This window comes from Chlamydotis macqueenii, chromosome 14, assembly GCF_036417535.1.
Source record: "Chlamydotis macqueenii isolate bChlMac1 chromosome 14, bChlMac1.mat, whole genome shotgun sequence".
Classification (NCBI taxonomy): Eukaryota; Metazoa; Chordata; class Aves; order Otidiformes; family Otididae; genus Chlamydotis; species Chlamydotis macqueenii.
This window is the reverse complement of record NC_141569.1, coordinates 11692904-11708828: the sequence shown is the minus strand read 5'-3', so window position 1 is coordinate 11708828 and position 15925 is coordinate 11692904. Positions and strand designations below refer to the sequence as shown.

Here is a 15925-nt window from a genome sequence, read left to right as displayed (position 1 = left end):
GTGGGCGCCAGTTCCGCTTCCGGTGCGGCGGATCCCGGGACGGTGCTGGTTCCGTTGCCAGGGTGAGGGGCCGCGTCGCGCTGTCGAGAGGCAGGGGGGAGTGGATCGGCGGCGGCACCGTGGCCCGGGCGGCTTCGGGGAGCGCCGCCGTGCCCCCGATCTCCGGGGCAGCCCGGTGGGTCTGGGCCCGAGCCCGTCCGTGCGCGGCGGAGGCCGGGCTTTACCGGGCCGGGGTGAGGCAGGGCTGGTGCGGGGGCGGTGGGCCCGAGGGCAAGCGCTCGTCTCGGCCGAGTCGATGCCCCCGTAACGTTTGCAGGGCGGGAGCGGCTCCCCAGGCCCCGGCAGCAGCGGGCGGGCTCTCCCCGCTCGCCTCGCCCGGTGTCGCGGCGGGGACAGCCCCGACCGGAGGCGGGGAGGGGGCAGGCGAACCTCGGCCTGAGCTGCGGCCGCTGTTTGCGGTGGCGGCTGACGCGGCGGCTTCGGGTCGGAAACCCCGCTGCTCCACCTGTTGCAGTGCGGTAGAAAGTGCTGCGGTGCCGTCGGGCAGATCTGCGCTCCGCGGCGTTCGGGTTGCTCAGTGAGGCTGAAAGCTGTGAATGTCTCTCTTCCAAATCTTCCCAGAAAAGTGGTGTAACGTGACAGTGTAATTACAGCAACACAATTTTAACACTTTCTCTGATCCAGTGACATAAGCTCTTGGTCCAAGAGGCTTGTAAAGGCCCTGAAGATGTGATTAATCAAAGCAAGCTTCATTCCAGTAACCTTCTGTTTCTCCTGGCGTCCAGCCCTGGTAGTTGAAACTTTGAAAATCTTTCTTTGCTTCTAATCTGTTTTCCTGTAGTCATTGAGTCTGGCGTCCACGCTCAGTCTCCTTAGTGTTTTGGCATTGAATAAAGGTGTCTTACTTCTGCTTGGCATTTCTGGTAACATTGATTGTGACAGGACTGTCAGTCAGTAAGGATAGGTGGTCAAGTGCTCAACTTTGGAGGGATGGTGTTTTCAGTTTAGCGCTGGACAGAGACTTGAGAAGTGTTCTTGCAGTTCTTGCCCTGTGCATTTTCTTGCAGAATGATTTGAGGTGTATGTACAGGTGAGAAAAGAGACAATAAACTTCTTCCTGTAAACTTAGCTTAAGGATTATGGGCAGGGATAATTTATGACAGTGACCCTATGGATCAACATTGCTTGATGCTATGCAACCTTAACCTCAGTTGAATTTCTTGGTGCTTCTAAGACCTCTTTTTTTCATGAGTCTTTTTCACAGGATAATGCCAAGTCCCTGTCTGATTTGGGGATATTTGAAAGGCAAAAAAAAAAAAAAAAAGCATTTTTTTGTGATACCGGTTTTCCTCTTCAATTTGTTTTCAGGGCTCTTAGAGGCAGTAGTGCGAAGGTGTGACTTGTAGTGTCCTCAGCAAGCAGGTTCTGTCTAGCCCTCTGTTTCTCATCTGGTCTGAGCTCGGTGGGTATGGCTGAGTAATTACTTCTTTGTTTCTAATAGGCTACACTGTAGAAATAAGAATTATTTTGTCTGAGAGCAGGTAACCTCTGAGAGGAAGAGGAATCAGATTTTTGGATTCTGAGGTTTTTCAGAATTGCCAAACCTGTATTTATTGGTGTAGTGCGTTTCCTGAAGGTCCATAGCCTCAGTTTTTTTTCACAGGTCTGCTGTCTCTTCTTTTTAAATATCAGTCTTTCGAGGACAATCTCACCATTAGTGGCGCAGAGGCCTTCCCTGCATCTCCTGACAGTCTGAAACAGCCCTTTCATACCTTTCTACCACCTTGATTCTCTGTTTCCAAGCTTTAACAGAAAAAAACCCCACATTCTTCCTTCCACATAAAGCTGAAAATCTTGTTTTTCTGCTGTGTTTAATGTAGGACTAAACTGTTAAATACAATTTGTGTAAGTGGTGCTGTGTAAATTAAAGATAGTATAATTATGGTTGTTTTGTCAGCGCTGCAATGAAAGTGCAGTTCTTACAGTGTAATTGCATTGTGTAGGTGTGTATTTTGGCTTTGTTTTCAAACTCCTACTTTGATGTTGCTACAGTGAGATGTGACCTGGGGTGTGTATTGGTGCAGGTGTTGCACAGTGAAAGTGATGAGAGAAATCCAGTGCTAAAATGAACTGTTGGGTTCAAAACTGTTTTTATGGTTTTCTATATCTCGGGTGTTTCCTTTTTACTGTTTTATTGTTATGTGTATAAAGATATCCATGGCTGGTTAGGTTGCATAATTATTGCAGAGGATGTTTCTGAGATTTGAAATTACTTTTACGGTACTGCAGTAGGCTGCTTGGGTGCTGGCTGTGCGGTGAGCAGGCTGTACCTGCACAGAACACACAGCAAAGGAGCGTATGCTGGAGCCAACGGTGGATGTGACATTGCTAAATACACTGAAGTGGAACTCAGAGCCCCTGTTTTAGTGCTGTTCTTTCTCCCTTAGTTTCAGCATTTTATCAGCATATTTATCGTCCGTTCATGCAAAACAAACGGATGTCTGATATACAATATAATAAAAAGTCAGAAATACTTTAAACAGGCCGTATGGTTTGTTTTCTGAAAAGAGAAATTCTCCTATTACTTCCTTACATGATGATATTTTCCCCCTGCAGCAGTTTTTTCAGAAAATAAGACTGAACATATGCTTCAAGGATGTCTCTCTCTCTCATAATAAAATGGGGTGGACAGGAGTACACGATAACCTCACTATCAGAAGAAGACACGATATTGGATCTGAAGCAGTCTCTTAAAGGCCTTACTGGAGTGTTACCAGAGCGTCAAAAACTACTTGGACTTAAAATGAAAGGTAACCATTTGTATTTACTGTGTTGTGGGTGTGCCCAAGATGTTTAAGGATGAACATCCTCTAAACCTAGCCAGAACGTGTGCATTAACAGGGCATCTACCTCCCAGATCTAGCTTTCTAATGAAAATGAACATAGACATTCTATACATCACTGGATATTGTTTATTATCGATACAGCTACCTGCTCATTTTTTAATGGCTGACATGAAAGTGTGGCAAACGTTAAAAAAGGTTAAATTGCTGCTAGCCACACACCAATGTGTCTGTAAATGGAGGAGGACAATAATACAGCCTGGGGTATGCTGGTGTTTGATGGGTAGGTTATTTCAATTAAGCATGAAATGTACTGGCATTTTTCTAAAATCTTTCTACCTCAGCAAAAAAAAGAAAATAATTATCTGCTTGTATTATAGGCAGACCTGCAGATGATGATGTTAAGCTTGGAGCTCTCAAGTTGAAACCAAATACTAAAATCATGATGATGGGCACTCGTGAAGAGAGTTTGGTAAATATTTTACTTATGAGCTTAAACAGGAAAAAAATGCTTATATATCTTCTAGTTATTATTTTAAATTTTGAATATTCCAGTAATCATTTGAAAAATAGTAGTCCAGTAGATTTCTGTTGGTGTTTATTTTTCTGTGTGAAGTAAGCTTTTCTGCAGCACTCTGATAGCAGGGTATTCATTAAACTCCTGTGTTGTTCTGGACTTGAAGTACAAACTTGTTACTGTGATATTCACTGACTTCTCAAATCTGAACAATCGTCAGTATACTTTAGTAGTTCTTTCCAGTGGTAAAATGAAATAATTTTGGTTAAATAGTATTTTTTTTCCTGTAACGTGCAGTAACAGAAACATGATATCCATTGCTGTTTTTCTTCAGTGATCCTAGTTATCTTTTATTATTATTCCTCTAGGAAGATGTCCTTGGGCCGCCTCCTGATAATGATGATGTTGTCAATGACTTTGATATTGAAGAGGAAGTTGTGGAAGTAGAAAATAGGTTAGGAGCTCTAGCTATTGAAAAACAGTCCTGTTATTGAATGTACAATGTGCATTTTAATTAACTGTAACTTTTTGCACTGTTACATTAGGGAAGAAAATCTACTAAAAATTTCCCGCAGAGTTAAAGAATACAAAGTGGAAATTCTGAATCCTCCTAGAGAAGGAAAAAAGCTGCTGGTGCTAGATGTTGATTATACACTATTTGGTGAGATTTTGTGCAACTTGTGGTTTTTGTTTGTTTAAGAAGTCAGTTTATTTGTCAGTTCATGTTTCTTGGTTTTTCCTTTACAAATCTACTTCAGTAACTTTGGTGTGTGTTGTACTGTATAACTTCTGCTTTGTAATATTGTGGGGTCTTCTGCTTGTATTTTAAAAAGCATTGGGCTTTGTAAGTGTTGCATATTGTTGATTTTTGTGCAACAACTATTTACTTTCTGCAGGAAGACATTGAAAAGTAGCAAGTTATATTATTTTATCCAAATAATCTTTCTCTTGACCAATCTGTATCTTGGACATCACAGTGGCAGGGCAAGATATTGTTGTAAAATAATGATCTCTATCTGTACCTGATTGACCCCACTTTGCAGGGCATAGGAAAATAGCTTCAAAATTTGAGTCATTACTAAGCATGCACAAAACCACGTTTTACTTGAAAATTCTGTCAGAATTTTCTTGGTTTTCTTGGAAGCTAGAGTTTTCCTTCTGACTTAATTTTCGGGGATGTAGGTGTGTCATGGCGGCTTGACTATAAGCAGTAAATAATAGCTTGCCTTATTCCTTTTCCTTAGCTTTCATTTTTGAAGAGATTTGTTTACAATCTGAAATCAAAATTCAACTTATTGAATTTAAAATTCTTGCTTAGAGGTCATCTTCTAGCACAATTTGACAGCAATTTTCTAATTGGAACAGACAATGTTTACGTGTCTGAAATAAGCTTGATGTGTGTTCACAAAACCAACTTGATTAGGTTTGAAGGAATCTGTTTCATGTCTGGGCTGTTACAAATTTATGGAGGTGCACAGATGAGCTATTTGTCCTGACTCTTGAAAGGTATTCAGACCCACAGATCTTTGATTTAAATATTAGCTAATCTCTCAAATACCTGTAAGGATCAACAGATAAATATCTCCCCTGCTTTTCCTTCCCACCTTTAAAATGGGAACGGTAGTTTGCTATGAATTCATTCATGGTTTTAAAGTTCCCCAGTGCTTCCCTCATGAAACTTTTCAGGTCTTTGGATAAGTAGGAAAGTCAGACTGACCTTTAATAACTTACCTTAAAATTTAATAATAAATTGCTTCTCTTTAGACCACAGATCATGTGCTGAAACTGGAGTAGAACTGATGAGGCCATACCTTCATGAATTCCTGACATCTGCGTATGAGGATTATGATATTGTAATTTGGTGTAAGTTTTCTGCTCAATACCTAAGACTTTATTGTGAATTGTAATTCAGAGCAGAGACTCCAGGTGGGAGGTTTTTATATTGCATTTTAGTGTGAATCATAAGATCTAAAACAATACGTGAATGCTTAGCTGCAATACATTCAGCAGGAATGTTCACACAGCTATTAGAGCTAAGTTAGAAAAATAGTAATCCTTCTGTGAAAACACAGCACATATTGCTCACATGAATGGATTTTATCATAGTATAAAGCTCAGCATCCCTTTACTGAGTGTTATTTTGTACAAAAAAACAAGTGCTTGAAATAACAAAATTGTATAATCAACATTCAAACACTGTTTAATAACTATTTTTACCAATAACCTCAATCCAGACAATAAGTAGTAAACTGCCAAATGAACCAAACTTTCCTGTCTAGAGGGATGGCTGGTTGTTTGCATTTGCATGCTGTTTCACTTCCTGTACAACAGCTGGAGAACAGACTTTAGATGGTGCAGGGTTTAAACCGCATTAAAATGGTATTACAAAATTTAGTTTTCATAGTCTGGAACAATGTTTCCACATATTCTTACATCAGTGGGCAATGCTGACACTTCGTCCTTTCCAGACCTTGTGTATTCTTATCATTGCTTCCAGGAGGAAATCCTGCAAAGGCAGTATGGTTCCTCAAAGCAGATATAGCCTACCTCTTACGGCCCTGTAGACCCTAGTTCAGTAACAACTGATCTAGAAAATAAATGCATGCAATGCTTTATCTAGCTGTTCATTTGAAAGGTAAGCTTTTCCAAATAAAAATAAACTTCCATGAAGGAAGACTGTTTTCAAGGCAGTGAACCCTAAAATAGCTTGAAGGATCAGTCTTTCTGAAATTAAATTAAATGAACAATTTCTTGGCTTGTTTCTTTTTGCCTGTCAATGACTTACGTTGATAAAGTATTCTTTCTGTTTCCTCCCTTTTGTTTCAGCTGCTACTAATATGAAGTGGATTGAAGCTAAAATGAAAGTAAGTTGTTCTGAAAATCTGTAATGTATTTCTAGCCTGGCTAGCTGTTCATAGAGTTGGGCTCATGCTCAGCATTCTGGAGAGGGTTAGCAACTCGGGAGGTTGTATGAATCAAACACCGAGTTTTTAAAATCTTCGTGTTCTCTTCAAATTATCTTTGTCACAGAACTAGATTAAATCTGATTTTAGAATTCCACACAAACTATCAGCAGTAGGTTCTAAATTTAGCAGAACTAAACACAAGTCAATACCTCCTGAAACTTAGATTAGTCACACAGACTTCACAGTTGCTTTCATCTTACCTCTAATTATAGAGTTCAAGTCTTTAAGTGTAGTATAATTTTTTTGAAAGGAGCAGACAGATGTGACATGCTGGAGTAGGTTATCAAGAGGAAACTCTTTTTGTATTTTATCTTGTACCTCTTGCAGCTGTGTGGTTCTGTTGCTTCCTCTGCCTTATTAAAACATCCGTAAGAGCTCTTCTTTCAATCCTAGTTTCTTCCGTATCTAAATCAGGCAACTAGCCAGTATTGCACAGCTGACCTAGTGGTAAACATATTTACAGTCAGGCTTAGCTGTAAATCTAATGAGCTTACTAAGAATTGCTATATGTTTGGTTGGTGGGTTGTTGGGGTTTTATTTATGCTTATAAATGAAAGCTTGTTTCCTTTTCAGGGAAAACTTTTCCAAATTTAAGCATTTGTATCTCCATTCTTTGTTATAGAGTAATCTTTTTTTTTTTTAAGGTTTTGACAGTAAAGCACATTTTCCAGTGTTCTCTTCCTCAAAATAGTGAATTGCTACAATTTTTCTAAACAAGCAACGATGCCTCAGAGTGATCTCAGAAATTAGAACCTTTAATCAGAACTATGAAGTAGAGTTAGTACAAGTAAAATCAGTGCTGAGCCTTGCAAACATTGCACTTTTGTGGCAGTGTTTATTTCTGCTTATGTTGTGTCTGTCAGCGTAGTGCTAGGACTCAATCTTGTGGAAAATCATTGTTCAAAACTGGGCTGTTTTCCCTGCACTGGTCACCTTTCTACATTTCTAGATCATCTTTCCAGCCCTTTCTTATCTTACTGAATCACCACCTTTCTATGTCCACTCCTGGATCTTGATCGGTTGAGATTCCTGCCACTAGATGCCAACTGCTGTTTTTCCTTAAACTGATAGCACTGGGGGTATTTCCTCTAAAGGTTTCACTTTTTCTCAGGGAACACTGGTCCCAGCAATGCTTGACATTAAAGTTTTTGTTTTAAACTGCAAAGCAGGAACAGCATTAAAAAGAAGGGAGTATCAGATAACCGAGTTTAATCTCTTAATTACCATCTATTTATACCTGGAATTCAAACAGTCTGGAACAGCTAGTTTTTTCAGTGTAACAGGACAGTGACCCACATAGGTAGCACTTTTCATTTGCAAGATTCACTTTTTCATATAAAAGCAAATCAGGTAAATGTGGCTGGTTATTTGCAAGAGAGCTGTTGCAGTGGATATTTTCTCATTGTTATGTAGCTTTGGGTATTACTGCTGTTGCACACACCAGGAATTGTCAGCACTATCTATGTTACAACATGTCAGCAGATTTTACTATTAGTTTTCAGCTTTGAAAAGGATTTGAAATGGAAATGATGCTCTCTCATCTAGTCAAAGTTTTTTGTTTCTGAAAAGGATGTTTTCCTTAGAGTCTTTATTTTAGGAGTTGTCAAACTGACAGATTTCGGACTAACGTTGGCTATCTTGGACATGTGTAGGAGGAAAGGGTAACAGTGAACTGTATATTTCATCTTTGATTGGCCTGTGTTTTGTTGCAACTTACTGGAAGGAGTGAATAGCAAACAGTACACAGTTGCTATACTTGCTATAGATACTGGGTAAATCTGAGGCATGTTGAACTTCTGAGAGGTTATGCATGAAGGGACAAGTAAGACCTTTCTGTGTTTTGCCTTTTCTGCAAAGTTGCTTTGATTTTGTTCCGACGTAAGTTGATGAATTTGTGGTAGAAAACATTGCAAAAATAAATTCATATCAGCTTTTATTCTCTTGGTAGAACACTGTACTCTTATGATTCTCATTGGATAAAAAAATTTAAAACTCAGATACCTGTTTTTAGTGTATCTCTGGTAATCCTCAGCAGCTCACCCTTTGACAAACAATGTATTATCGTTGTTTCAGTTGTATAGCAGTAAAACTGTCACAATTAGAAGCTTTAACATAAATCTTTGTGATGCAGGAGCTTGGAGTGAGTACCAATGCAAACTACAAGATAACTTTCATGTTGGACAGTGCTGCCATGATAACAGTACACACCCCTAGAAGAGGACTAATAGATGTAAGTACATTTTTTTTTCCTGATCTTTTTCTGCATTCAGCTGACATGTTGTCATAGCCCTTTCAAATAATTCAACAATAAAGTTGTGCTGGAGTTTTCATGCAAGAAAACTGTAAGAATCTTGGAAGCATGGGTTATTTTTTTCTGCTGAAATTCTCTATTAGTGTTTTATTTTGAGTAGTACATTTGGATGACACTGCTTTCAAATCAAGTAATACATAACTGTTGCAAGAAAATTTAGTTCTTTAGTGTGGGGGATATTCAGTATGTTATACTATTTCACATCTCTTCCCTTATTAAAGGCCAACTGCCTGCTAATTTTTAAGCAAAAGAATACAAGTGTCCATTTGAGTTTGGATTCAAGTTCCTATAGGCTGGTATTTTTATCTCCTGCGTATGATCTGATTTACCTCAGGTACCTTGTATACGTTATTTTTGCAGGTGAAGCCTCTTGGTGTTATCTGGGGAAAATTTTCAGAATATTACAGCAAAAAAAATACTATTATGTTTGATGATATTGGCCGAAACTTCCTAATGAATCCACAAAATGGACTCAAGGTAATTTTCATTTATTACTACTTTTTCTTATACTTCAAGTAGTACTTTCTCATACTTTGCTGTATCATTAAAGAAAGGCTATTCTTTACTAGCAAAGATGTATATTTTATTTTTAAATTTAGATTACCATTTATCTGGACTAATATTTCCCAAATAGTAGTATTAAATAAGCTTTGTTTTACTATTAAGTGAGACTACCAAAAAAAAAAGAAATTATAATTTCTGCTTAAATTATACCTGCAAGCCATAATCAAGCTGGGCGTTGCTGACAGACGCTATTGAAATGTGTGATGTTCAATCTCAAGAATGGTTATATTCTGAAAATAAATCAAATAACAAGTGGCTGTACTTCATGGTAATATGCCAGTGTAATAGCAAGCATTCAGTTCTGGGAAATAATTAATACCTCAAGCCATTTTGACTGCAGAACAGCAAAGATTTCATTTTATAACATTGTCAGCTGGTTCACACTCCATTATCAGTGCTGGTTCTAAATACAAAGAATGCAACTTAAATTTCTACTTATATACGATGGTACAGCAGTGTGGTAGTAAATTAATTCTCAAATTTCTTAAAAAAAAAATGCCTTTTCAAAAGCAGAAATACAATATGATGTTTCTTTGAAAGTATGCATGATGTGAAGAGGGTAGCAATTGATGAGATCTAGCAAGATGAGGTTAATTGGAACTGTACAGTGTTAGGAGAATCAGGGATAGCAAAGATCTTGCTGAGAGGATTATCCAGAGAGCTCCCCCTAGCTCAGATTTGAATGTTTGTTGAAATGTTGTTAACACAGCTGCAGACAAGAACGTTGAATCACTACAAGGTACAAGTATAATGTATTCCAAGCTTAGAGCAATTGTCAGATAAGCTTTATTTCTGACATCTCTTTTCACATAAGTTCTGATTGTAGTCAAATGCTTTTTGTTGAAAAAAAAGCATCTTGTTCCAGTGATGCTACACAACTCAGAAAGCAGAGCTGAAAACCCCTCATGTCTTCTGCAAAAATATCTATGAAATCATATTAGAAAATGTGACAGTCCATTGCAGATCATTTTATCATTCTGCCTGACTCAGAGAAGTGCAAGACAAAATAAATTTATTCCTGGTGGGCACGCAAAGCGAAAACCCTACAGTTTTGCATGAGTAACAAGGCTTTTCTTCTCTTACCTAAGAGTTATAACTTGGCATAGTCCTTAAAATATATTTTAATTACGTGGCAAATGATAGAGAAATTTGAAGTATTTTTCTTACTTTGAGCACATGGTTATACTCAGTTTATTTATTTTGTATAGATAAGGCCTTTTATGAAAGCACACTTAAATCGGGATAAAGACAAGGAGCTTCTAAAGCTCACTCAATACCTCAAAGAAATAGCAAAATTAGATGACTTTTTGGAGCTGAATCACAAACATTGGGAAAGGTAAGAACAAAGTCAAAATTATTTCTTCCTTCTGTCCCTGACTCCACTGTCTTTTGCTTGAGGTTTGTCTTTACAAAGACCAGAAACAGCTGAGCTGAACTTTGACATCACTTACAGTTATGAAGGTCCTTTAGTTTGAGTAAAATTCTAATAAGGCTATAGTGCTCAGGCTGCTTCCCTAAAATGTTAAGATATTGACAGAATTGACCCTTTTTTTCATACTTCTCCAGTATTCAGGACTGCTGATTGTTTTCAGTGAAGCAGTTATACTTCCTAAAGGGAAAAGAATTTTTGAAGGAACCTGGTCTCTGGAAATACCTCTCTCTTTCTACAAAGTTAGGCTGTTGCTTCAGATCTCAGGTCCTTTGTTATGAGGCAGCTTTTCTGGTGGTTACTTCAGAGGTTTGGGGTGGTACAGTGTGGTTCTCAGGCGCTATCCAGGTTGCATAGTATTACGGTATTCATGGGCTCTGAAGTGTAAGTTAGCATGCTAATTGTTGCTAGAGAATGATTAGCTGAATTATTTCAGCAAAATTCTTCTTAATGGTTTTATGCAACAGCCTGAAGTTTTAACACGTGTGAAAAAAAGTGTGTGCAATATGCTGTTCAAAAAACAGTCACTCAGTGGTTAAAAGAACAGCCTTGCAAACTTGATACACTTTGCTTTCTTGTTTCCAGTTAGAACGGAAAGTCAAATGTTAAACTTTAAAAGCAATGAAATTCACTTGATATTTCACACTGTCAGTTAAATTGGTTGGATTTTTTTTCCTAGACTATTTGCTTCAGCTGTAGTGGTAAGAGAATTATGAGATCAGAAAACAAGAGTTTTGGAGTAACTCAATCTCTGAAGAAGCTACTGGAGGGCTGTACTTTTCAGTTTATTGTAGATGGCTGTTTATTAAAGTCTTGAATTTATTTGAATGAGTGCCACATCTAATGGGCCTTTTTATCTTAAAGGATATAATAGCTACTTTTCCAACTGATGTAGTTTTCAGCCTCTTAGAATAAAACATATTTCCTTTTCCTTCCTCCCTTTTGTTTAAAAAACCTAATAGAGTAACCAAAACCATGACTTTGAATTCCTGTAAGATAACCTATCATGAAATTGAAAGAATGTTGAAATCAAATAAAATCATAAGTAGTATTAATCACATTTCTAAATTTTGTTTATCACTAGAGGGATTGCTAGTGAGAAAAGAAAGCAGATTCAGACTTTGAGTTTATAAAAGGTACTAGATATATTTGTGCCTACCTCTTATTTTATGAAAAACTGTGCTTTTGTTTCTTTCAGGTATCTTTCAAAGAAGCAAGGACAATAACGCTGATGAAATTGTGTGGCACTGAATTGAAGGGAACATAACTAAGATCATTGGACTTTTCCTTGCTTTTACGCTAGAGTATAATAGTGCTGGACACTGGATCCAATGCCAGAATGACTGCTATACTTGGTCTTCCAGTTGGTTGGTTGTGGGTTTTTTTAAAAAAAGATCACAGCAATAAGCTCAAACAAGGGAGAAACAAGTCAGTTACTTTTTCTTGCATTCAGTTCTGGTGTTACTACTTAAAATACTTTGCTCTCCTTTGCTGCCGAAGTACAACCATAACCATTAAAGACCAAAACCATTCTGAAACTAGAAAAAAAAATATTTAGACCAAAAAAGTTGTGTAAGGAGCCAACCTTGGCAGTGTATGAATTGTATAAGCCCTCTGTTCCCTCCATCTTTAGAAACAGTCTCCCTCTCCCATTCCAGTATTTAAGTCTATAAATTACAATTTGTCTAAGTTTGGTATGTATTAGTATGTCAGTGTTTCTCTGTGCAAGACAGTAAGATGGGAAAGGACCACCCACGTGGCCAATTTACCCCAGTGTGTGAACTTGTACAATAAAGCAGTGTTTACTGGAAAACAGAAGATTGAAGTTTGAGGGAGAGAAACCCACTCTTATTTGGTAAGTGAAAAGCAGTCTGCCTGAAAAATTCTTATGTCAGATAAAGGGTTTAAACCTCAGATGGGAAAGTCACATTCCTAACAAAGCATGAACAAAACCCTTGTTCTCTTCTAGCTAAATCTTGTCAAAGTGCAAACACTGTGTTTAAATACAATATTCAGCCATACTGTTCTTGAAATATCATTTACTTGCGCTGCTTATGCCTGCACTATAGAAGTGTGATGTGACTGCTGTTTGGCATTACCAACACTTGTGCATTATGCAGTTCATGTATTTGAAAGAAGACTGACCCTTTCAAATAAAAATGGTATATATTGTTCTTAAGGAACTATAGCAGTTGTGTAAATAATAAATACCTTTTTTCATAATTTGTGTCCTGTGCTGTCTTAAATATCTAGTTTGCATAATAGAGAAGCCACTGGTAATCTTTGTTTTGGTTTTTTGAGAGTGTTCTTTTGGATTCCAGAGACACCAATTTTGCATCAGTAGTTAAGTAAGAGACTGGTGTGTGCTGCTGCAGATTAAGGTGGTTGTGTTGAATAGCAAAGCACCTAGCTGCCCAGGAAAGGAGCCTTGACAGAAGTGTCAGAATGTCAGGACAGCAGACGCAAATGAGCTGCTAAGAGGAACATGTTAGGCTCCGGCTCACTGACCTGTCAGAAAATATACAGTTTCTTATCCGCTACTCTTTGTGGTTTAGTGCCAACCCAATCTGTGTTTTAAACTAGTAAATCAGAAACCTGGTGCATAAAAATCTTTGTTTTAGGTAACTATGGAGGGTGAATTCCTGAAGTTTTTAGCTCCTAGAGCTGATTTCTGAGCTAGAAGGGTGACTCACTCATGTATGTACAGTGCAGATACAGTCCCTGAGGTTGAACGGTGATCCTTTACCTAGAAAGGCTGCAGTAGCATAGACATTGGAATATAGGACTGGTTTATGATGTAGAATACCTTTCAGTTTAAACAATTGAAAGAAGTCAAGGCATTGCACTTGAATCACCTATAGAATTTTTTATGCTAGCCAGATGGAGAAAAATTAACTGAGGGAATGTGCCCATATCTTTCTGCTCAAAGTTGGCATACAAACGGAAGTTTTACAGTGAATAAGTGATACTCCTTTCTTTTGCTTTATACAAGGAACATTAACAAAAAATAAACATCTTGTTTTTTTCAGTGACACTGGGATTTCATTCCAGAATTTTGAAGTATTTGCTGATCTGAAGTAGATGTGCACTCCCCTTTCAAATATTTTATAAGCAAAGCTGGAATATGTGAGAATGTGATCTCAATGTGATGGTAACACATAGCTGTTGCTGACAAGTTACTACGGCTTTTATGACTAATGTTTCCCTTATAATATTTTATGTTTGAGGACTAGTCTTGCAATTTGCTTTTTTTTTTTGATTTGCAAAAAAAAGCCTGTGTATTTTATGTCTGTCTTCCAAAAATGCTGCAGTGGTTTACTTGGCTGAGACACGATTGGGGTTTATAAGATCTTGAAGCTGTAGCTAAGAAGCACAAACCAGATGTTCACCAAATCCCACAACACTAGAATGAGGTGTCACTCATACAAATAGGAGAGTGGCTTACAATTGTTAAGAGCAGCAAGTAGCAATCTCCTGGAATTTGTTGCCACAGTTTGTTGTGGAGGCAGGTGGTGTCAGCAGGTTCAGAAGGGAGTTAAACAACTTCATGAACAAGCCTGTATCAGATGCTAAAGGGACCAGGCTAGGACGATCTGTTATCCTCGATACAAAAATTGTAGATGCTCAGGAAGATGAGAGCGGGTCACACACTGTGGCCAAGCCTGCGTGCTCCCCTTGAACCACTGCTGGGTGGAACTTTGGCCAAAGCAGACCAGCTTTGGTTGTACTACATAACGCTTCTGGGCTATACATGCAATGTGATCCTGTGCCAAGGTACCAGAATTTAGTATAACTGCAAGGATAAATGGCTAATTTTCTACTTAGCCCCAAAATAATGTATTTATTGCTCATAAGTTCAGAGGAAAAAAAATCAGCAGAGGTGTTTTGTTTCTCCTTTTTGACAGGGAAGGCAGTTTTGTCCTAGTCCTTTTTCCAAAGCATAGCTAATCCTCGGGAATAAGTATCAACAGCAAAGTTGAAAGCCTTGTTCCCTGTTAACATTTAATTTCCTTTTACATTATATTGAGGTCCCTGAGAAGTATTTGATCAATGGCTTTCACAATGTCTGTTAAAAGAAACAGGATTAAAGCATAATCAAAGACAGGGAGTGTGCGGCTTAATTATAGAGCTCAGTTTACTGATCTGCAAAACTCTGGAGAGGCATTAAATTGAGTCTGAAATATTCCAAATATTTTCATGTCAGAGACTGTACTGGGCTCCCAGTACATGTCAAGTATTTTGTATGTTGTTCTGTCTGATTATTCATACCAGAAGAGACAGTCCATTTCAAAATGAAGTTATTTCTGTTAGCTCTTGGATATCTGACAACCCTAATGCCTCTCTGTGGCTTGAGTGCTCATCACTGCAGGTACATGGAGTGACAGCTGACATCAAGAACTGAACTGCAAATTCAGCTCCACAAATCCTGCTGCATGACTGTGAAATCTACAGCAAGCTGCCAATTTTTATTCTTGACTTGACATACAACTGACAGCAAGTGGATGCCAAAGGGTTTAAAACAATTTTCCACTCTGTCTGTTCGAGATGTATTTAAGACTGATGTGAAAAGTGCTGAGCACTTTCTTTCTCCCAGTAAGGCGAAGCCTGGGTAAAAATTGTGTTTCAGAGGGTAAAGAAAAGTAAACAGTTCTCCTCATTCATTACAGCTGTTTAAACCAGAAATGCTGGATGAAGAGGTGTTAGAGGGCAGAATGCTCTGACATTTTGCTGTTGACATTGCAGCAGTCGTGGCAGCTGCCAGCCAGTATTAGCATGGGTGACCGCTGCACCCAGTGCAGGGTGGCTGATGAAGTGCTTTGGCTGGGGGATTGATGGAGAAAGGTTTCAGGGAAAAGGAAACATTGAGGAAAAGAATAACAGGACTAGAAGAGAAAAATACTACTCTATTGTGGAGTAGACAAGGTACATCTTTCAAGTGTTGTGAGTTTCTTGTGTAAGTAGTATTAGCGATATCTTGTGACAGCCATAGGTTACCAGAGTAGAATACTGACGTCGGTGCTTTGAAAGGGCTCTTCACTAATCAGGGCATGCTTTGGGTATAAGCAACTCAAAAGATTCAGGGTCTGGAAGAACTGCCTCATGGCAAGAGATGAACAATTTCAGTTTGGTTAGGTTTTCCTAGAGAATGGTAAAAAACATCTATGAGTCCTGACAGTGCTAAATTTGACTCTTCTGACTCCTGGCTTTATCTGTCTGATCACACTTAGACCTTTATTTCCCAGCCCAGCTGTGTTACCCACCTCAGATCCTCTACTCTGCAATCTCCCATTATCT

General features: G+C 38.5%; 1 protein-coding gene across 3 annotated transcripts; it reads left to right on the top strand.

Annotated features, from left to right (window-relative positions):
* Positions 1-24: 24 nt before the first annotated feature.
* On the top strand, positions 25-12853 carry UBLCP1 (ubiquitin like domain containing CTD phosphatase 1). 3 transcript variants are annotated; one of them, XM_086759025.1, is made up of 11 exons: positions 25-62; positions 2617-2810; positions 3224-3315; positions 3729-3814; positions 3906-4021; positions 5125-5223; positions 6187-6224; positions 8458-8556; positions 8998-9114; positions 10410-10537; positions 11829-12853. In XM_086759025.1, exons 2-11 carry the CDS (start codon positions 2657-2659, stop codon positions 11854-11856), a joined length of 957 nt encoding a protein of 318 aa, XP_086615151.1. In that variant the 5' UTR covers positions 25-62; positions 2617-2656; the 3' UTR covers positions 11857-12853. The 3 variants fall into 3 exon arrangements, with proteins under 3 accessions (XP_086615151.1, XP_086615153.1, XP_086615152.1); XM_086759026.1 differs by having other exon boundaries at positions 26-62; positions 2620-2810; XM_086759027.1 differs by lacking the exon at positions 10410-10537.
* Positions 12854-15925: the final 3072 nt, after the last annotated feature.